Below are 24133 nucleotides of genomic sequence, written 5' to 3'. Positions count from 1 at the left end.
AGAGATCAACTGGTTCAACCTTCTCCCTTTACAGAAGGGAAACGAAGGCTACAAGACTCTCCTGAGGTCACCCAGCCTGCGTTTCTTCTCTCAGAGGCTCTGGATGAGAGAGGACTTGGTCATAACCATGGCCCCTATCATCTGTGAACTTCCACTGATGTTAGGGGTAATGCAGTCTTCTACCTCAATAGTGCCTAGCAGGTAGAGACAAAAGGTTCATAATTTAAAAATGGACTACAGTGATTTTTTTAAAAGCGTAGGTAAACAAGAATTTCAATTAGTATGTGAAATTGCAAAGGAGATACATAATAAGTCTGTAAAATAACATAAGGCACCACGGTCTCATGTGTAAATTCATTTCATATATAAATAGATTTTTACCCACAATTTCACTCTATCTGAAAAAATTTTTTTAAAGAAATAGATTTTACTTAGCAAATAGCAAGGAAATTACACTTAGAGTAAAAATTGCATACACATGCACACTTGGCCCCAAATCAGGGGAGTAGAAATGGGAGTAAATGAAGACATTATTTTTGTTTTCTTTTCTAAGAGCTAAATGCTAAATAGAAAACCTTGAGGTAGAAGCACACTTGGCATGTTAGAAGAACAGCAAAGACCAGTGAGGCTAGAGAATGGTAAGTAAGGAGAAACTGGTAGGTGAGAAGATCAGAGAGACGGCTAGATAAATCAGGCCTTATAAGCCATGTGGGAGATGGGAAGCACTGGAGGTCATTAAGCAGGAGTAGCGTGGCCTGAGTCATGTTTAATAGGATCACCTGCATGCTTTACTGAGACAAGACTGAAGGTAGATAAAAGCAGAAGTTGAGACCAGTATAAAGCACTTTTCTAATAATCCAGGCAAGATGTAGATAATTTGAACCAAGATGGTGCATCTGCACCTATAGATAGAGCAGCTAGAGGTATTGCTATTAATAGTAAATCAGGCAAAGGGTGTGAGGGAAATAGAGGAGTCAAGAACAACTACAACATTTTTGACCTGAGCAAATAAAAGAACTAAGTTCCCTTTCAATGATATGGGAATGGATCTGGGAGAAGCATGTTGTTTTATTTTGCTTTTGGGGGAGAGGGAGCAGGGGGAACAGGAATTCAGTTTTAGCCGTGGTAAGAGGCCTATTAAATATTCATGTAGAAATGCTAAATAGGTAGTGAATGCATGAGGTTAGAGTCTAGGAAACTTATCAGCTACAAATACAAATCTAGGTAATTAGAGTCTAAATAGTATTTCAAGCCATGATACTGAGTGAAAGTTAAGTTACACCAAGGAGTAGGTGTGGAAAAAATGAAAGTGTCCAAGAACTGGTGCTGGGGGAGCATGGGGACAGAAGGGACAACCCGTAAGGCAGGAGGAAAGGAGGGTGTGGGGTTCTGGAGGCCGCATGATCAAAGGCTTCCAGGAAGAGGGCATGACCATGTGTGTTAAAATGATAAGTGAAGTGAAATGAGGATGGAGAGCTGTCCACTGCATTTGGTAATATTAATAATATGAAGGCCATCTTTCGGATGGCCTTGAAAAAGCAGTTTCTGAGGAGAAATACTGTGAAAGTTTTACTACAATCCATTCAAGAGATAATAAGAGAAGAATAAATAGTAAATAACTGTAGTATACAAGAGATAACTGAAGGGGCAGAGAATAGCTAGAGGGCTTTTAAGACGGAATAACAATATGTTTACAGGGGAAAGTTTTTTTTTAAAACTTTTTAAAACAATATAGAAGTTTTCTTAAAAAAAAAAAAAAAGGAAATAGGATGCAGAGAGAGGGGAAGAATTATTAGAAGAATATCCTTGAATAGGCAAATGGGGATGGAGTCTGGGGCGCCAAGTAGAATGATGGGTCTTTGTCAGGAAAATGGGTAGTTTATCCATCACGACTGGAGGTATGTCAGAATACATGAACTAGATGCAGGTAGGTGGGGAAAATGTAGACTTTTTTTCTGATAACTGCTATTTTCTCCATGAAATAAGAAGCTATGAGGGATAGGGAAAGAAACGTGGCAGGTCTGACGAAAAAAATCTACAAAATATTCATCCAAGGGAGTGGGAGAATGGATGGACTTTGGGAAATTTGGCATCATTGTTGAGCAGCATGCAAACCCACTTGAGGACAGTGGTCATGAATCAAAATCAAGCCATTCATCTGCACAGAAGCTGTGTTAAGACTTAAACAAGTGAGTGCACCAAAGAGAGAGCAGGAATTTGAGGAAGTGATTATAACACTTTGACAAAGCATTTTAGCTAGCCAAGGAGGGAAATAGGGTCATGAAAAGGTGGAAGTAATAGGGCTTGTAGGTCCCAGAGATTTGAAGAATTATGGAACTGGAAATTCTAGAGGAAGGGAATTTAAAGACAGGAATAAAGCTTACAGAGCAAAATGCCAGAAGCTGAGTTTATGGGGGAATTACCTTAACAACAAGACTTTGATGCCATCTAACCTATATATGCACAATAAACCCACTTTGGACACCACATACAGCTTCCTGATTAGTTTCAATGGTGATAGTGCTTTGTCCTCAGTCCCAAACAACATGTGAAATTCATTATTAATGACACAGACTGCCAATATCAAGGTCATTCCCACTGCAGTGGGAGCCATTTTCACTGCAGATAAGTTAATACTGTAAAGACAAAAGAAACAACAAGAAGAGGATATTAAAAAGGAAGTGATTTGAACCAAACAGCCCACCAAAAATGAAACAGAATCAAGAATCTTTGAGGTTAAGGGTTAATATAGTTTGGATTTGTGTCCCCACCAAAATCTCAGGTCAAATTGTAATCCCCAATGTTCAAAGAGGGGCATGGTAGGAGGTGACTGGATCATGATGGTGGATTTCCCCCTTGCTGTTCTCACGATAGTGAGCTCTCACGAATTCTGGTTGTTTAAAAATGTGTAGCACCTCCCCATCTCTGTCTTCCTCCTGCTCCAGCCATGTAAGACGAGCCTGCTTTCTCTTTGCCTTTTGCCATGATTGTAAGTTTCCTGAGGCCTCACCAGCCATGCTTCCTATAGTTCCTGCAGAACTGTGAGCCAACTAAACCTCTCTTCTTTATAAATTACTCAGTCTCAGGTGTTTCTTTATAGCAGTGTGAGAATGGACTAATACAAGTGCCTAAATGAAGATCCAATGACTGACCACAATGTTATGCAGAATCCATCCATGCGTGTGGTAGACTGATGAGGCTCCCAAAAATATGCCCTGCCCCATCTCTAGAAAAAGGGTCCCTGAATATTTATTTATTTATTTATTTATTTTTTAATTTATTATTATTATACTTTAAGTTGTAGGGTACATGTGCATAACGTGCAGGTTTGTTACATATGTATACTTGTGCCATGTTGCTGTGCTGCACCCATCAACTCGTCATTTACATCAGGTATAACTCCCAATGCAATCCCTCCCCCCTCCCCATGATAGGTCCCGGTGTGTGATGTTCCCCTTCCTGAGTCCGAGTGATCTCATTGTTCAGTTCCCACCTATGAGTGAGAACATGCGGTGTTTGGTTTTCTGTTCTTGTGATAGTTTGCTAAGAATGATGGATTCCAGCTGCATCCAAGTCCCTACAAAGGACTCAAACTCATCCTTTTTTATGGCTGCATAGTATTCCATGGTGTATATGTGCCACATTTTCTTAATCCAATCTGTCACTGATGGACATTTGGGTTGATTCCAAGTCTTTGCTGACTTCAAACTATACTACAAGGCTACAGTAACCAAAACAGCATGGTACTGGTACCAAAACAGAGATATAGACCAATGGAACAGAACAGAGTCCTCAGAAATAATACCACACATCTACAGCCATTTGATCTTTGACAAACCTGAGAGAAACAAGAAATGGGGAAAGGATTCCCTATTTAATAAATGGTGCTGGGAAAATTGGCTAGCCATAAGTAGAAAGCTGAAACTGGATCCTTTTCTTACTCCTTATACGAAAATTAATTCAAGGTGGAATAGAGACTTAAATGTTAGACCTAATACCATAAAAATCCTAGAGGAAAACCTAGGTAGTACCATTCAGGACATAGGCATGGGCAAAGACTTCATGTCTCTGAATATTTAAGTTAAGGACTTTCAGATGATGAGATTATCTTGTATTATTCCAGTGAGTTCTCAAATACCATCACAAGAGAGATGCAGAGACAGATTTGACACATACAGAGGAGAAGGTGCTATAAAGGCAGAGGCAGAGAGTGGAGTGATATAGCCACAAGCCAAGGAAGACTAAGGAATGCTGAAAGCTACCAGAACCCAGAAGCATCAAGGAACAGATTCTCTCCCAGGGCCACGGGAGAGAGCATGGCATCTGCTGAAACTTTTATTTTGGATTTCTGAAAATATTTTTTTCTTGTTTTAAGCCACTTGATTTGTGGCAATTTATTACAGCACTGAAAAGAAACACACACAACTTTATCTAAGCAGTACCTACCATGCATGGTTTTTCAAGCTGGGCATTTTGTAACCATGATGGACCAGGCTTAGTCCTTTCTGCAAAGGACTTAACTATCTAATTGATCTGACATAAGTGATGGATCAAATCCAGAAAATAGGAAGTCGAAACCACTTGAAGAAATGAATCCTAAAATGTGAAGAAATAATCGTATGTATGGTCATGACAGAAGAGGAGCTATCTAGATTATGGATTCCTGAAGAAATTCCAAAGTGCTTGCAATTTACTTGTATTTGTTTCAAAAAAAGGACAACATGGAGAATAGTCTATTGTAATAAGCTGATTACTTAGATCGCTGTATTCAAAATGAAAATATTTTCCAGGATAGCCTGCACTAAAGGGAATATAGTTATCCCCACCCAATACACAGAAAAGATTTAGAAATGAATGAGATAAACTTAGTGGAAGTTTATTCCGGTCATCTTTTCCAAAGTTTCAGCTTCAGAAATCACCCAAGGAATGAAAGATTCTACAGGAAAAGTCTTCAAAACTCAGAGAGATAGCTCTACTGCACCTTCAGTGAAAAATGAGTTTGCCACGAAGACTTTCTAATTGAAATAAAAGCAACCAGGACAAAAAAGCATAAGAGATATAAAATGTACTGGCTAGCCACTCAATGGCAAATTCAATCATTTCTCCCTTTTTTCCTCCTCAAAACAGCCTCACAGAACCAAACACCCTACACTCAGTTTCATCTGCTCCCTACCCAGGACTATCTTTGGAACAACTGATGGAAAGGTGGCCGACCGCCCTGGAAGTGCCAGCCCAGCTCTCAACAGATGTGGCTTTTGACTCATTAACAGTGGCAGCTAAAAACATAATCGAGTACAGCTGCAAGAAAGAACTGCTTGAGCTCATGGTTGGCTGAGAGGCTCCCGAAATCCCACCCAATTAGCATTGCTCTGAACAGAGATCCTCTACTTGGGGGAAGACCCACAACAAAACCCGCAGGAAATGGCACGTTGCCAGATGCAGGCAAGCCAAGCCTGTGCACAGGTGGATTTGAATGACCTGCAATGCAAAGTTTCCAAACAGCAGGGGTCCCATTGAGCCATTTCCACACAGCCTCTACGTTGTGGTCTTGCTCTAAATGAGGCAGTTTTGAAAATACACACGGGAAGATGATTACTCACCAGCTTGTTGCCAATCAGCACTGCTGTAAAGATTTTGCCAAATGACGGATCTATGGATTTGGGAGCTCCCTCATTGTCTAGCTCTGACCCTTGATGGGATTTCAGCATAAACCTCCTTGCTAATCCTATTAAAGAACCAAGAAGGATGTCACCATGACCCCTCTCATCTGCTTTTGGACAAGCGTTCACAGCTGCCACAACTTTCTGATAGATGCCAATCAAACACTTGAAAGCTTCATCAGAAACAGAAAACAGGACAACACCGATCTGAGACTGCACCTTATGCAAAAGGAAAAAAGGTGAAAGAGGCAGGATGTGGGAAATACTTACATTTCTTGAAAAATGTCCAATTTGCAAACTAACTTCTTTGAAATTTCAGAGTTTAATTGTACATTTTCTATTTGAAGGCTGTAGTTTGTCTCTAAATGCTGTCTCCTCCCCCCAACTTTTCCAAAGGGACAGCTAGCTTTTACAACTAGATGGACGATGAAAGAAAACAAAAATGGAAAATTTCGAAGGCTCCTCAATACAATTGAAATAGAAAGAATGCAGCAGCCCACCTCACCCACCAAACTCTGAATTCTTTCTGCTAAGGAATGGAGTTAAAAGAGAGGCCACAAACTGTGCACAAAAGCAGCACCCAGGCTCATATTTCTGCTCCTATCCTGTGGAGTCGGGAAGAATGGCAAATCTGAAGGATGGCCAGGTAAGCTTTGGCTCAGATAAAAGTACAGTATCATGATGTCGTAGCTCAGTTACAATTGCCTTGTTGTATTATGAACCAGACATGCAATAGGTCTTTTTTTCTCTTTAAACAGACAGACACTATTTGATTAACAGCCCCTATGAGATGGAGAACTGGTTTTTATTTGTAGTTCATCAAAAGACGAGGACTTATCAGGTGATTTGGGAACTGAAAATAGCCCATTGGTTGAAAGGCCCCATTTTATTAAGGACAATGCCGCCAGCAGTCCAACCAGAACCCCACCTGGGCTTCCATTCAGCTGACAAGATGCTAATCAGCACATATTATGAATACAGCTACACAAGAGCCTGGGAAGATTCACTGCTGTAGGGCAACAAATAGCTTTGTTCAGTCAAGACGCATGTAGTGCATTTCTAACTGGTTCCCCTCAACCCCACTCCACCATATCTTACCTTACAATTTTGAAATGATGAAGCGGGCAAAAACCCTCTCCGCAAACAAAACTCACACTCTTATTTTTAGTGGTTTCCATCCTCTGGGTCTTGGAATTCTTTAGGATTTCTGTATTCTTGAAAGTCATTTGTGAATCCATATGTATCCAGACATCAACTACGCACTTGCACATATGACTCTCCAAGCGCAATGTGCCAGAGACCAGTTTGTGTGACCTCCTAAACTCATAGCTATCCTCCCAGCCTCCCATGCTGGGAGGTATGACCATGAAACTGATTTCTTGCGGAGGGATAAGTGGGAATGGGACCCTACAGATTTGAGCCTAGTAAAGAATACAAGAAGTGGACGTGGGCAGAAGTGATGCATTCCACTCCCAGGACTACCCCCAGGAAAATTTCCCCATGCAATTCTCAACATTCCCTTCCCCCATATGTCATCCAGATACAGGCACCAGGGTGACCTTGGAAGTTATGTATTAAAGATGGCAGAGACTCCATCAAACCAGTCCTTTGAATGGGTGCTTGAAGAGCACCCACCCCCACTTCAGCCCTGCCAACTGGACTTTATGTGACTGAGAAAGAAACTATTTTGTTAAAACTCTGAGATTTCAGGATTTTTCTACTATGGTAGTTAATATTTCTTTAAATAACATACATACATAGGTGCTGCTGTAATTAATAATGTATACATTCACTGTAAAACCAATGCCAAGTTCAGGACAGTTTTATTCACTGCATATTTTCTCAAAAATATTTCAGTAATCCTTTTTTCAACAATGCCAGGCACTGAACTAGATGTGACATATATAGAGTGCAGAGCGAGTCCACCCCGGCCTCATGTGTACAATGTACTGGGGATGGCAGACATATAAGAAAAATGCAAAGAAGTATATGAAAGAAAATGCAAACACGTGCTAGAAAGAAAATGGGCATTGTGAGAAATAATGGCAGAAACCATCGAACACAGAAGGAAGTTCAGGGCCAGGACTTTCTGGGGAAGTGATACTTAAGCTGCAGGCCAGATAGATGAACATAAAATAATTAATTTAAAATAAAGGAAAGAGCCTCCAGGCAAAGAAAACAAATAGTGCAAAGTCCCTGAACGCTTGGTGCCCTTGGGGAACTGAAAGAAAAGAAGGGCAGGACACCTGGGTAGACGGGAGCTGAGGGAGGGGAAGAGGAGGAGGATGGAAGGGAGGAAGAGGAGTAAGGGAACCTGGGGAGCTAGGCAGGGGCTGGCTCAGGCAAGGCCTTGATGTCCATAATAAGGGTTTCCCAGCTTGTTCGGAAGCATGCATTCTCAGTGGGGGCAATAATGCCCCCAAAGGGGTGAAAAATTGGTTCTTAGGGATACAGAAGAGGTCTTACAGTACATGCGGTGTTAAGATTTCATGGGGGTGGTGGAGTGGATTAGGATAAAATGTCTAAAAAAGCTTTTTAGGGAGGTGATAATGAAAAGGCTGAGAAATACTGATGTAAAAGCAGCAGGAAATCACTGAAGACTTTAAGCAGGGGAGTGCCATGATCCAATTTCTGTTTCTCAAAAATCCAAACAGGAACTATTAATACGTTTGTGTTTAAAAAGTTTTTATATTTAAAAAGGGTAGAAACCCCTATTCTTCATCGTTTTAAAATTTGATGGTTAATTGATCTTAACCCACTAGATCATGTAATCTAAGCCTTTCATTCTACCAATTCACACACACGCACACACACACACACGCGGACACACACACACACACACACACACACTCGGAAAGGCTACATAACTGTTTTGTCCATAGCTGTGTAATTAGCAGGTAGTAGTAAGCAGAGTTTCCTGATCTGTTGCCTTCTCTTTCAGCACCCTTCCTAAAATTCTACCTTGTCTGTTGCTCCACACACCATGCCATGTGTGCAATTAGTTTGCATTTTAAATACTGATTCACATTTGACCTCCCTTCACATAGTATGAGTCAGATGCACAAAAAATATACAATTTATTTGCTTGTTCTTGTTAGAGATAGGATCTTGCTCTGTCACCCAGGCTCATCTTGAACTCCTGGCCTCAAGCAATCCTCCCTCCTCAACCTCCCAAAGTGCTGGGATTACAGGTGTGAGCCACCATGCCTGACAAAACATATAATTTCTTTTTGTCATACTCCCAGATTGTTATAGGAAAAATAATGTCCTAGCAACATATTGTCCCCGATCTTGAAAAATGTCAAGATTTGCAGGTTACATACAAGACTAAACACAGGAATCCTCCTTGGCTCTGTTGATTTGGCTAAAGGTAGAAAAAGTGGTAGAGTATTGCTCAGGTTTTGTTTTAACCATTGGCAGATTTCCAATGTGAAACTATTAGTTCTACATTGAGCTCAAAAAGAATTGTTTCCTGGATCTCCCAAAATAGTAAACTAGAAGTCTCAAGAGGCAGGTGTTGCTTTTCTTGTATACAGAAAAAGAACTAGGTTCAGTGACTAACACCTGTAATCCCAGCACTTTGGGAGGCTGAGGCAGGTAGAGCGCTTGAGGCCAGGAGTTTGAGACCAGCCTGAGAAACATGGTGAAAACCCTGTCTCTAATAAAAATACAAAAACATTAGCCGGGCGTGGCTGGCATATCCCTGTAGTCCCAGCTACTTGGGAGGCTGAGGTGGGAGAATCACCTGAGCCCAGGAAGTCGAGGCTGCAGTGAGTCCTGATAGTACTACTGCACTCCAGCCTGGGCAACAGAGCAAGACCCTGTCTCAAAAAAAAAAAAAAAAAAGAAAGAAAGAAAGAAAAGAAAAAGAACCACACATAAAACAAAATGGAACATCAATTTCATAGCAACATTATTCACAATAGCCAAAAAGTGAAAGCAACTCAAGTGTCCACTAATGAATGCGTGAGTAAATAAAATGCAGTATATATACGGCTGTTCCTCAGTATCCAGGGGGATTCACTCCAAGACACCTCAGGAACACAAAAATCCACAGATGCTCAAGTCCCTTCTATTGTGTAATATCAGCATAATTTACACAGCTCCCAAATACTTTAAATCATCTCTAAATTACTTATAATACCTAATACAATGTAAAGCTATGTAAATATGTTGTTATACAGTATTGTTTAGGGAATAATGACAAGGAAAAAAGTCTGTACATATTCAGTACAGATGCAACCATGTTTATTTTTAGATATTTTTGATCTAAAGTTGAATTCATAGATGCCAATCCCATAGATAGAGGGCCATATATATATAATTTATATCTAAATATACATTTATATAAAAATATTCCACTGCATGTATGTAAATGTACATATATACATATACATATATACATATACATACATGCAGTGGAATATTATTTAGCCCCCAAAAGAAAGGAAATTCTGATATATGCTACAATATGGATAAGCCTTGTGGACATTACGTTTAAGTGAAATAAGCTAGTCACAAAATAAAACCAAATACTGTGTGATTCCAACTTATGTGAGGTACCTAGAGTAGTCAAAATCATCAACAGAAAGCAGTATGGTGGTTGCCAGGGGCTAGGGGAAGAAGAGAATGGGGAGTTGTTCATGGATATAGACTTTGAGTTTTGCAAGGTGAAAAGAGCTCTGGAGATGGATGGTGAGGATGGTTGTACAACAATGTAAATGTACTTCACACTACTGAAATGTAAACTTAAAAGTGGTCATGATGGTCAATTGTGTTATATATATTCTCCCATATTATAAGTTTTAAAATAATTTTAATGGGTAAGATAAAGATACGTGGTTTCACTGTAATGTCAGAGAATCTCTGTACACATAGACACACACAGTCAGAAAACTTAAACATCTAGACCACACCTTGGAAGTCTGAAAGTCTGGAAAAGCTAATTGGTGGAAACCAAAACAAGAAAGGGGATATTCTGGATTCATGATAACATTACACTTACAAGCCTCTTGAATTTGATTGGCCGATAGTATGCGAGCAAAAGCACCTCTTGTTTTAACCATTGGCAGGAGATTGCCAAAGTGAATCTATTAGTTCTACATTGAAGTAAAAAATCATTGTGTCCTGTGTCACCTCTGAGTGGAAGTATTTATTCAGAGCAGCACTCTCTTCTTCCCGCCTAGGTGGCTATGGAAATGCGGGTTGAGATGGAGTTGCCATCAGCATGGATTCCTGAGTGCACGCAGTGAGCCAAGCGTTCCTGAGAATCCACACTGGTGATGGGGCTGAGTGGTAAAATAAACCTTTGTGGTGTTAAACCACCATGATTTGGGGGTTGTTTGCTATTATAGCGTGATCTAGTCCATCCTGAATAATAGTTTTAAAACTAGCATTCGAAACTGAGAATTTGAATTTCATCTTATACCAATCAATAAGCACTCTTTAATAATAAACAACCTTTATTTCTCTGCAGGTGATGTCTGAAAGAAACATCACAATAATCATTCTTCATAAAACATACAAGCTGTATGACAATGATTATTAATAATAAAGAAAACTTCCTAGCTTTCCATATGCAGTACAACATCACAGACTGCATGAGTCAGTGGAGCGTGTCTGCACGTATTTTGTTTGGCTGGTTTGTGGTGGAGATGGGGAGAACATCCTAAATAATAGGCACATGAAACATTTCCTTCCTTTCCTCCAAGAATGTAGCAACAGTTGCTACATTGCACTTGGGGATAGAAGGTGTTGAGCAGCACGTATTCTCCATTTCGTCAAGTGTCAGCTTCCTGGATGCTTTGGATGGTTTTCTAAACAAGTATCTATTAATCTTCCAGGAGCATGATGACTTGAGGAAAAAACACACAGAAGCCATGTTCCAGCAGGTTATAAGAGGGGCGTAAGGACAGGGGCTTTCCTTCCCCTATGTCTCTGATCATTCCTCTGCTGCAGAGTGACTGAGCTGAGGCTATTCCTAAACATCTGAAAACCATTTATAAATAACTGCAGTTACTACAAATAAAGACACTTTAAACTGGTGGTTCATATCTTTAGTTCATGATGTAACTAGACACTAAAATAATAGCGTATGCTCTGATGGGAAAAAAGTCACTAAACAGAGTTATGAGATACATGGTTCACTCCCACCTCTCTCCCTAACAAACTGGGACAAGTCAACTCAACTTTCTAGAACCTTACCTCTCTCATCTGTAAATAAGACAGATCATATCAGTGTTTCCTAAGATGTGGTCTTTGGTCAAAATGTGTCTGAATCCTCTGTCGGTATGTGGGTGAGAGGGAAGGGTGGGAATGGAGGGGGTACCTATAACAAATGTATAGCCCTAAACCTATCCTAGTCGTATTGAATCAGAATCTCTGAGGGTGAGGCTCAGAAATCTGCAGTGAAAAACTTCTCGGCTTTTAGTTGCACAGATCTATTCTTCAGTGACCTCTGGAATTATGCAGCATGGCACAACTGACTTAGGCACACTGAAGTTTGTGAAACACAAGGCTAAAGAGTCCTTCGTATGCCTTCCAGCCATATAATCCTATGGTCTTGAGCAGAACTGAAAAGAAATAGGTAACACCTGCGCTACTCACCCCACTGCCCCCCAAATGCGTAATTCTCCACTTAGAGATCATCTCAGTGCAAAATAAAACATTAAAACTGATACAAAATTAATGACTATTCAAAATTATTTCCCATTCGTTTCACCTCATCTCCATTCCCCACCACAAAAAAAAAAAGCCTGAACTGCAATCACACCTTAGAGAATAAATTTTTAATACCACATATGATGTTTCAAGGCCAGATCTTTACATCATGTTAACTCTATGTTCTCTCATAAAACTGTTTCCAAATATGAATGTCAAAATGTATAAAATAAAATATTTCTGTGCTGTATCTCTAAGCAAATAGGTTAGATTATGTTTACTTCAACAGAGAATGAAAAATGAGCAGTTACTGAAAAATTGAAAAACAAAAATAGGGATGGAGAGAGCCATTATTATTGTGTTTGGCAACCAGAAGGCAGTCAGTGAGCATGGACTCTCTTCCCTAAAAGAAAATTCTGACATTTTTAGTTGCAGAAAGGGTCACTAAATCCAGAACTAGATCTTGGGCCTCTACACCACAAATCTAGTGTCTTTTTTATAATTTTGACCAGCGTCTTATTTACACTAGGAAATAAAAAGTATCAGCCTCTGAAAAGTGTGCCTCATAACCAGAATGAGTTATAACAAGATTGGGAATTGGACCAGGATAGAAAAATAGAAATTAAAGAGAATAAATAGTGCTAACTTCCAGTTAACATGGCAGGTTGAACACCATATTTTCTTCATTCTCTCCCAAATGTCTACTAAAATAACAGTAAATAAATAAAGATGACAAGAGGAGTGGAAAGGCAACAACAACAGGCAAAAGATGCAAATAAATTTTTGGAATATGGAAAACTGGTGGAGGAATTTTAACTGACTTAGCAGAATTGTGCTGGCAGAGAGATAAAACGAGGAGACGCCAGACCATGTGGCCTGTAGGGCTTCAGACTCGGAGGCACCTGGTGCTGTTGAAAGGAGAGGGAGATGGGTGAAGTTTGTCTCCAACTAGGAATATTGGTTCAAAATCTACGTAAATATAACTCTGTTGAAAATAAAATTGAGAAAATCCTTTAGAAAGTATAACAAACAATAAATAAATACAAAAGATTTTAAAAGATGATGAGCCACCCAGGAGGCCCAATAACTAACAGGAGTTTTACAAAAAGCAAACACATAAAATGTGGGAAAGGAAATTATTGAAGATATATGAAAATAAATATTCCCTAAAGTGAAAGACATAGATCTACTGAAAGCCCACAAAGAACCTAGCATGGTGAATTTAAATAACCCACAGCAAGGCACAGCATCATGAAACTTTAGCACAGGGGTCTGCAAACGATGGCCCATGGGCCAAATCTACCCTCTTGCCTGTTTTTGTAAATAGTTATTGGAACACAGCCACGATCATTTGTTTACAACTGTCTAGGCTTCTTTCATGCTATAAAGGCAGAGTTGAGAAGTTAGGACAAAGACAGTATAGCCCACAGAGCCTAAAACATTTACTCTATTTCCCTTTACAGAAAAAGTTTGCCAACCTTTGCTTTAGAGGGTCAGATATAAAACATTCTAGAATTTTCCAGAGACCAAAAAATGCAGGCTGAAGACACAGGAGTTAGATTTAAAATGGAACTGGATTCCTCAATAGCAACATGAGATGTCAAAAGAGAATGTGGTGATGCCACCAAATTTGAGGGAGGGGAGTAGCAGCAGGGAGAAAACTATTTTCAACCTAAGAGTCTATGTCATGCAAAATAAGCAATAAGTATGAGAGTAGAATAACTTTCTGGACACAAAAGTAGTTTTAAAAATGTTTATTTTCATACACATTTTATTTTCTGGAGGTTGTGGAATCTATGAAATAGGCCAGTTCAACAGAATAAAAGAAGCAAAGTCTCAGTATGACAGCTATGAGGGTGGGTATGCAGAAAGCAATCAGACCTAAAGACAACATACAAGTGTGAAAGGAGGAACACTAGCAGGGCAAAGGAACTGACTCTGATTGGTATTATGCCTTTGGATTTGGAAAAATTATTCATAGGCATGTGATGGGTATACAGTAGCATTGGAGGAAAAGAGTAACAGTTACATAAATTAAGAACTTTTCTTTCAATCAAGGCAATTGTTAACTCTAATAAAACCTAAGTAAAAATGAAAAGTTGCTCAACATCATTAGTCATTAGAGAAATGCAAACAAAAATCACAATGAGGAATAACTTCATATTCGCTAGGATGGCTATAATCAAAAAGTCAGATACTTTTTGATTATGGTGAGGATGTGGAAAAATTAGAACCTTCATACACTGCTGGTGGGAATGTATAGTGGTGTAGCAAGTTTGGAAAACACTCTGGCAGTTTCTCAAATGATTAAATACAGTGTACTATTCAACCCAGCAATTCCACTCCTAGGTATATACCCAAGAGAAATAAAAACATTTGTCCACCCAAAAACTTGTACATAAATGTTTATAGCAGCATTACTTATAATAGCTAAAAGGTGGGGAAAATCCAAATACCCAGAAGTAGATGAACAAATAAACAAAATGTGGTATATTCATACAATGGAATAATATTCAACCATAGAAAGGAATGAAGTACTGATATATGCTATGACTTGGAAAAACCTTAAAAACATTATGTTAAGTGAAATCCGACAGTCACAAAAGTCCACATATTACATAATCCCATTGATACGAAAATCTAGAACATGGAAATCTATTAAGAAGGTAGGTAAGTAGTTGTTTAAGCTAGGGTGGGAGGCAAGTAAGGGGGTAATATAAAGGGTACAGGATTTCTTCTTGAATTTACAAAAATATTGCAAAAGTGACTGTGATGATGGTTTAATGTGACTGTGAATATAATAAAAACCATTGAACCAGAACCATTTAAAATGGAGTCTGGATTCCTCGATAGCAACATGTACTTTAAATGCATAAATTGTGTTGTTTGTGAATTATATCTCATTAAATTTTTTTTTACAAAAAGAAGTGTACTAGAAAAAAACAATAATAATGTATTACTTGGCTCACTATTGCCACTACAACATATTAATACTGATCATTGATTTTTTTAATGTGATAAAAGATAACAAAAGGATGATGAAAGCAGGATTTGAAAGAAAATTAGGAAATCAAACTATAATGGGAATTTAATAAAATATGGTAAGTCAGGAGATCACATTAAAGGTACAGTGTGAGAACTATGGAGGTAACTATTAAAAAAATCTCAAATCAGAAATGGTTATCTAATATTAATATAGCCAAAGGCAAAGTAGATTTTAGAGTACAGACCATTACTAGGGATAAAGAAGGTCATTTATTTGTAATAAAGAGTCAACTCACCAAGGTAACATAACAATCCTAAACATTTATGTACCCAATAACAGAGCTTTAAAATAAGGCAAAAACTAACAGAACTGCAAAAGAAATAAACAAGTCTACAGTGGTAATATAGAGATGTCAATATCCCTTTCTCAATCATTGATACAATAAGTATACAGAAAAATCAGTAAGTATGTGGAAGACTTGAACAATGGTATTAACCAGTTTGACCTAATTGACATTTAAAGAACATTCTATCAAACAATAGCTAAACTGATCAGGAAAAAAAAAGGAGTGGCACAAATTTGTAGAAAGTTTAATTCTTTTCAAGTGTACACAGAACAATTAATAAGATAGACCATAATTCTGGTCCATTAAACAAATGTCAATAAATTTAAAAGGATTCAAGTGATATAAAGTGTGTCATCTAATCACATTGCAATTAAACTAGAAATCAGTAACACAAAAATACCTGGATAATCCCCAAATATTTAGAAATCAAACAACCATTTCTCAATAGCCATTGGTCAAAGAAGAAATAGAAGGTTATAAGAAAGTTCTACGAACTGAAAAAAAAAAGAAAATACATGTAGGAATTTATGATATGCCTCTAAAGCTCCACTTAGGCAATATTTATATCATTAAACATCTGTGTTTCAGAATCCAAAATACCTTATATCAATGACTTCAACATACACCTTACAAAACTAGAAAAATAAGACCAAATAAAACAAAGACTAGAAGAAAAAATTAAAAAGAGAGGAAATGAATGAAATAGAAAACAAAAACAACAAAGAAAAATTCATTAAGCCAAAAGTTGCTTCTTTGAGAAGACTGATAAAATTGATAAGCTATGAAGCAGACTCATCAGAGGAAAAGAAAGAAATAACCAATATCATGAATGATACAGGTAATATAACTACATAGTCTAATAATATTAAATAACATAATAAAGGAGCACTATGAACTATTTTACACCAATGAATTCAACAACTTAGATGAAACTGACAAACCTGTGAAAGACAATCAAAGCTAATTCAAAATGAAATTGATAACCTGAATAGCCCCCATATCTATTAAAGAAATTAAATTTGTAATTATACAGTTATCCCACAAAGTAAACTTTAGGTCCAGGTGGCTTCACTGGTGAATTCTTAAACATTTAAGGAAGAAATCATATACAGATTCCAGGAAGTTGAAAATGAGGGAATATTTTCTGACTTATTCTATGAAGCTGGCATTGCCTTGATACCAAAACCAAAGATATTCAAGAAAAGGAAACTACAGAACATTATTCCTCATGGACATAGATGTAAAAATTTTAAACAAAATTTAGTAAATTGAATCCAACAATGGCATGATCTTGGCCATAATATATAAAAATAATATTATGATCAATTTGGGCTTATTCCAGGAATGCAACGTAGGTTGAACATCAAAATATCAGTGAAGGTAGCTCACTATATTAAACTAAAAAGGAAAAATCCATTTCTGATAAAAACACTCAGCAAATGAAGAATAAAAGCAATTTCCTCAGACATAAAGAGCACCTACAAAAAAGCCCACACCTAACATCATACTTAATGATAAACAAGACAAGGATATCTGTTCATACCACTTCTATCCAACCTTGTACTGGAGGTTCGAAGACACTGTCATTATACAAGAAAAAATTTCATAGAAGACATAAAGACTTTGAAGAACTCTCTTTATTTGCACAAGACAATCATTTATGTGGAATATCTTATGGAATATACTACATATTGTTGCACACAGCAACTACAGCTAATGAGTTTAATAAAGCTGCTTAAAAGAATATATAAAATCAACTGTATTTTTGTATACTAACAAAAAAGAATTGGAAACTAAAATTTTTTTTAATGTTATTTAAAAAAGCGTAACAGGCTGGGCACGGTGGCTCTCGTCTGTAATCCCAGCACTTTGGGAGGCCGAGGTAGGGAGATCACGAGATTAGGAGATCGAGACCATCCTGGTTAACACAGTGAAACCCGGTCTCTACTAAAAATACAAAAAATTAGCGGGACGTGGTGGCAGTTGCCTGTAGTCCCAGCTACATGGGAGGCTGAGGCAGGAGAATGGTGTGAACCCGGGAGGCGGAGCTTGCCGTGAGCCAAGATCGCACCACTGCATTCCATCCAGCCTGGGCTATAGAGTGAGACTCCATCTCAAAAAAAAAAAAAAAAAAAAAAAAAAGGCATTACATATGAAATATTAATAAATCTGATGAAAATATGTAAGACTTGTACACTAAAATATTGTATCAAATATTGTTTAGAAGACATAACTATAGAGATTTTCATGTTCATGAGTCATGAAACTCAGTATTAGTAAAAAGACAATGCTCTCAAAATATATCTTTAGATTAAAACACTCCTAATCAAATCCCTGTATGCATCTTTAAATTGGCAATCTGATTCTAAAATTCATATGGGGTAGACAAATCAATGTCCTTGAAATATGAAGAACAAAGTTATTTTTATTTATTAAGACTTTTTATAAGGCTATACCACTCAAAGTGTGCTACTAGCATAGCAATAAACATACTTCAGTGGATTAGAACAGAGAATCCAAAAATAGACCTACACGTGTATGGACAACTGCTTTTTGAAATACAAAGACAATTCAGTGGAGAAAGGATGGTCTTTTCAAAAAGTCATGCAAAAACAATTTAATATCCATAGGCCAAAAAATGAACTTTGATCCCTACCCTGTACCATATGCAAAAATTAACTCAGAATGAAAGAGACTAAATGTAAAAACCTAAAACTATAAAACTTCTAGAAGAAAACCTCTGTGATTTTGGGTTAGGCAAACATTTATTAGAAACAAGAACAAAACCACAATTGTCCAGGAAACAATTTGATAAATTCAGCTTTGTCAAAATTAAAAGCTTCTGCTAAGCAAAGGACACTGTTAAGAAAATGAAAAGACAAGCCACAGACTGGAAGAAAATATTTGCAAATCACACATCCGAGAAGAGAGTCATAGTGGCTGGACAGTTGTTCACACCTGTAATCCCAATACTTTGAGAGGCTGAGGTGAGCAGACCACTTGAGGCCAGGGGTTCGAGACCAGCCTGGTCAACATGGCAAAACCTGTGTCCACTAAAAATACAAAAAAATATTAGCTACACATGGTGGCACACACCTGTAATCCCTGCTACTTGGGAGGCTGAAGCATGAGAATTGTTTGAACCCAGAAGGTGGAGGTTTCAGTGAGCCAAGATCATGCCACTGCACTCCAGCCTGGGCAACAGAGAAAGACTCTGTGGAAAAAAAAAAACAAAAAAACAAAAAAAAAACATTCACAGCCAGAATGTATAATTCTCCAAGTTCAATAAGAAAACTAACAATCCAATAACGAGCTAATTATTTGAATAGAAATTTTACCAAAGAAGATATATGGATTCTAAATAAAGGTATGAAAACATGCTCAATACCATTAATCATTAGAGAATTGCAAATTAAAACCCAGAACAAGCTATGGCTATACCAGTTTGGATGACTAAAAGAAAAGACCACAGCAGATATTGGCAAGGATGCAAAGGAACTGGAACTCTCACTCTGCTACTGAGAAAAGGGTACAACCTTTTTAAAAACTGAGTTTCTTAAAAACTTAAATGTACACCTACTATATTATTCAGCCATTCCACTCCTAGGTATTTACCTAACACAAGTAAAACCAAGTATTCATATGAAGACTTGTACATAAATGTTTGCAGCAGCTTTATTTGTAATAGCAAAACTGGAAACAGACACACTGTCCATCAACAGGTGAATGCTGATGGACAACAAACTGTGGTCTATCCATACAATGCAATACTACTCAGAAATAAAAAGCAGTGAGATACTGATACATGCTGTAACAGGAATAATCTCAACATAATTATGCTGAGGGAAAAAAGCCAAAAGCCTCCTTTTTGTTAAAGGAGGAGGGATTGTTCCATTTACATAAAATTCTAGAAAATGAAAACTAATTCATAGTAACAAAATATTTGCTTGGTAATGTTGGCCTGGTGATCATTATTTGCCTGGTGATGCTAGACTCAAGGACAGGAGGGAGGAAGACATTACAAAGGGTGATGAGGAAACTTTAGGGTGATGGTGTCATGAATATATGCATATGTCAAAACTTATCAAATTGTATACTTTAAACATGTGCAGTATACCATATGCCATTTATACCTTAATATAATGCAAAGCAAACAAAAATCCTTAGTAGCATTTTTAACAATGCAAACTTATTATGGTAAAAAATGAAAATAAATAAAAACAACAGCAAGAACATACATGAGGATAACAAAAGAAACAAGCAAGTCATCTTCAAGAATTTTAGTTGAAAATCAGGTGCCCATAAAGGCACAATTCTTTCCAGTCAACCAGGAACTATTTATTTTATTACTGAATTCCTAACAAGGATACCATTTAGAATAACATTGTAAATGGAAATATTAAATCTTTCTGTTTGAATGAGCTACCACAGATATATCACCAAAAGGACATGAATTACCAGCAAGTACCATTTTTAAGCAACAGTAATGGATTTGCGCTGATCTAGTAACACATCCTCTTGACCAGCCTTGTTCGTTTTACAGTGGATTGCTGCAGTCAGGCTGTAGAAATCGTTAAGTAATTGATAATATCTACTGGTTACAATGAGTTGATTATGCATTTCCTTATCTGAGAGTAATTAAGGTAATAGGATCATGCTGGGTTCAGCTTATGAAATGAAATTAATCAGTAAAATAATCAGTTTCATAAGAACCTACAGAGTGAGTTGCCTTTAAGTTGCAAGGAAAGAAAAGAATCCTGTAAGAAGGGTAATCCAGTCAGAACAGAGAGGGAAATAACCCCCAAAAGCAGAAATCCAGTGAGAAGAAAGAAATCTTTGCATTTCCAAATGATTTTTATTTGCATTAAAATTTTTCTTTGGACTACTTGGAGAATATAGCTCAAACCTCATTCCATTTGGGTAGCAAAAGCTCTTGATTGCACAGTCTCCTTTCACTATGGCTACAATATCTACAAGGGAGGTCTGATTGTTATGCCTTCATGTATTCAGTGCCTTGATTCAAAAACAGCTTAAAGAATATATAAATTCCAAATAATGTTCAAATCATCTGGCACTGGCTATTGATCATAGAATGATTTCTTCTTGATTTGAAGTATCCTCAAATTTCTGATCTGTTTAATTTGATGGTTAAATATAAGGCCATACGATTAAAAACGAAGTGAAGACATTAAACAGCTGCTCTGACAAACACCTGACCAAGTTAACTCTCAAAGGCATTTTGCATTTACCAGGATACTGAACCAATCTACCACTTTAAACTCTTTTCTGTTCTTTCTCAGACAAGTTTCATCAGGCTCTTCACATGTGGACAGCAGCTCTGATGGTGGAATGAGAAAGATCTATTTGGAATTAAACAATAAACCACTTGCAACACGCACACAAGACCCAAATCTGCTGTGATCATCCTCATCCAGAAGAAATGGTTGAGAAGTGGCACAAGAAAGAACATGTGTGTAATGTTAGGAAAAATCAGCTTGTCATGAATGCCAACAAAGCACCTAATAACTTGAAGTGAGTTTGAACAGGCAGTGGGAAAGCATTTTAAAAAAAACCAAAAAAAAAAAACTGCAAGTCTAAGAAACTACAAGCTCCTGTTTAACATCTTTGCTGGATCCAAATAAGAGCAGATATTGCAGCAAAATATCAATGATAAGGTAGAATTTCTACCTTGTGGGTGTTTAAAAATAAGACGGAAGATGTCTTAATTTGGTTCAAATGTCAACCTGCCTGGTGTTGTTAGAGCTGGCAGTACCTGTGAAAAAAGAGACCAACACCCTCACTTAACAGATGAGGAAGTGGAAGGTAAGGGCCTCGACCAAAATGATACGGTGCTTAGGGACAGCGCGGGGACTGGAAGCTACATGTCAAGACTCCCAAGTCTGTCTCAGGCCTTCTTTACTGTTCTTCAAGTTTCCTTCTGGGGCCATGATTCTATAAAACAAGTCACACTGGCCGGGAGCGGTGGCTCACGCCTGTAATCCCAGAACTTTGGAAGGCCAAGGCGGGTGGATTACCTGAGGTCAGGAGTTCGAGACCAGCCTGGCCAACATGGTGAACCCCCCCCCCCCGTCTCTAATTAAAATACAAAAAATTAGGCGGGCGTCGTGGCAGACGCCCAGCTACTCGGGAGGCTGAGGCAGGAGAATCCCTCGAACCCAGGAGGCGGAGGTTGCAGTGAGCCGAGGTCGCACCACTGCACTCCAGCCTGGGCAACGAGAGCGAAACTCTATTTCTAAAAAAAAAAAAGTCATTAAGGCAGGTCATTTTTGCACATTGGTTTTTAACCCAGCTGCACAAGAGAATTACCCAAGAGCTTTAGAAGTTCTAACGTCCCAGCCTCCCCTCTCCCACCAGGATTCTGATGTAATCCAGCTGGGGTGTGGTCCTAGCGCAGGAAGTTTCTAGAGTTCCCCTAGGTAATCCTACTGTGCAGCCAGGGCTGGGAAGCCCTGACAAGGAACGAAGCATGGTGGGAATATAACTTGCTGATAATTAATACAAGCTTTTCCAACTGTTTGTCATATTCCAATCTAAGCAGGTGTTCCCTGCTGAAAATTTCTACTCCTGATGAGCGTAATCCCTGCTGCTCTGGGCCCTTCTGAGACAACATTCTCGATCCTCCCTCAGACTCTAGAAATGCACCACTGCCATCAAAATTTTAAAATAGAGATCGGAAAACAAGTTTCAAAACTTTAAGAAAAAGTGAGGGAAGGAAATCCCCCTATTTGGACAAGTCTCCATAAGCAAAACAGAGGAAAGGGAGGCTATCTGGCGGTAATTCCGGCCAAGAGTATTTGGGTATTTTCCCAGAATTACCCAAGTAATCCTGTGAAAGGCAAATCTATGGAGGTTAAATTATGTACAAACTGCCCAAATCGTGGGTTTCAAAAAAAAGTTACCTGACTCTGGAAAGTGTGAAAACCAAGGAACCGCAGGCATTCTGAGTTTGACTCGACCCTGGACCCCTGCCCTCTTCCCTAAGCAGCTTCCTCCAAGTCTTGTGATGATAAACCACTACCAGGCAAACTAAATTAATCAGATACCCTCTCCCAGGGCCCTTCCGCGCCGCCTCGGGGCCTGTGTTTCCCACTCTAGAGAACTCCCCAGTTCCTTATACACCCTGTCTGGCCCTGGAGAAGACCCTGGGAGGATTCGGAGGGGGTGTGGTCAGGGCCAATCCTCGGACACCCACCCACCAGAGCCACTTCTAGACCGCGGAGGCACCAGGGAGCCCACCTGGTCCGGCGTCCGCACACCTTACAACGCTGCTCCCCGACACTCGGCTGCGGGCGGCCCTAGGGTGACAGTGTCACAAGTTCACTAGGTCCGCAGAAGGGCGGAAGTGAGGAGGAGTGTCCCAGCACCCGAGCCTCCCCGGCGCCGCCCAAGCATGAGCCTGGAACGAGACAGGGGGCTCCGCGAAGGACTGTCGGAAAGGGTGAGGGGCAGCTGACTGCTGGGGATGACAGCTCCCCAGCTCAGGCGCCGCCTTCTCGCCCCAGCTCTGCCTGGCTGGAAGCAGGACCCAGGCAAGGGCGAAAAGCCAGAACAGGGTCCCAGGAGGCTGGGCCGAGACTAAACGCAGAGATCGACCCGATAGACCCCAGGGTACTCCTTAGCCCCAATCCCGCGCCACTTGTTCCCAGTTTGGGCGGCAGCGGAGCCCCAGGATGGACCTTCGCAGAAGAGAGCACGTCCCACGCTGTAGCGCTTTTCGCTGTAGCACAGGTTTTAGAAGCAGAGTTCCCCGGAGGGACGCAAGACGCACAGGCTGCCCTACCTGTCCGGCGATATAGAGCAGGCACCAGGTGCCACCGAGGAGGCGGGCCAGGAACCCGGGGCGCTGGGGCGCCTCCAGCCGTGCCACGGTCCCCATGGCGGGGACCAAGGGGAGTCTCGGGGAAGACCCCTCCCTGGAAGAGGTGGCTGCCTCCTGCGCTGACTGCAGTGGCTCCGCGGCGGCGGCCAGCAGGCGGGCTCGGGCGTGCGTCCCACGAGACAGGGCTGTGCTGCGGCAGGCGGCGCGGCTTTGGAGCGTCCGCGCGGCCGCGAAGCTGGTCTGCATTGAATGGGAGCGCGTGCGCTGGGGGTGGGGGCGTTATTTGTGAATGTGCTGCTTGTCTTGGCTCGGGACGGTTCGCGCTCCCCCCACCCCCAACACCCCTCCAGCTCCTGCTCCTCCCCTCCCGTGTCAGCCCAGCGGAGGCGGGGAGCGCAGACATCCAGCCGCCCCTGCAGCGACAGCGGTGCGCGCTTCGGGAAACCCGAGCGGGGCTGCGCGCTGGCTTCTATTTATTTATTCTTTTTTAAAGGGAGGATCGCTCACTGCCCACCTTGCTCGCATTTGGAATGACACCCTGCCGGCCCTCCGAGAAGGAAAAGCTCTCCCTGGACGCTGGCGCTTTCCCAGGAACCAGTCCTAGGAGCCATTCCCAGCGCGCTTTCCCTGGATCTCGGAGC

At 39.8% G+C, this 24133-nt stretch overlaps 1 protein-coding gene across 3 annotated transcripts in view; it reads right to left on the bottom strand.

Moving 5' to 3' along the window:
- LOC105489066 (ADAMTS like 1) overlaps positions 1 to 23783 on the bottom strand; it is a 950014-nt gene extending 926231 nt beyond the window's left edge. For 2 of the 3 annotated variants that reach the window (XM_011753699.3, XM_011753700.3), the window contains exon 1: positions 23454 to 23782. In XM_011753699.3, coding sequence (XP_011752001.2) covers positions 23454 to 23738 — 285 coding nt within the window. In that variant the 5' untranslated portion in view covers positions 23739 to 23782. Of the gene's footprint in view, positions 1 to 23453 lie in introns of all 3 variants that reach the window. The other variant, XM_011753701.3, reaches the window with a different exon arrangement.
- Positions 23784 to 24133: the final 350 nt, after the last annotated feature.

Source organism: Macaca nemestrina, chromosome 14 (assembly GCF_043159975.1).
Source record: "Macaca nemestrina isolate mMacNem1 chromosome 14, mMacNem.hap1, whole genome shotgun sequence".
Lineage (NCBI taxonomy): Eukaryota > Metazoa > Chordata > Mammalia > Primates > Cercopithecidae > Macaca > Macaca nemestrina.
Note: the sequence above shows the minus strand (reverse complement) of the source record. Positions and strands in the feature narration are given on the sequence as shown.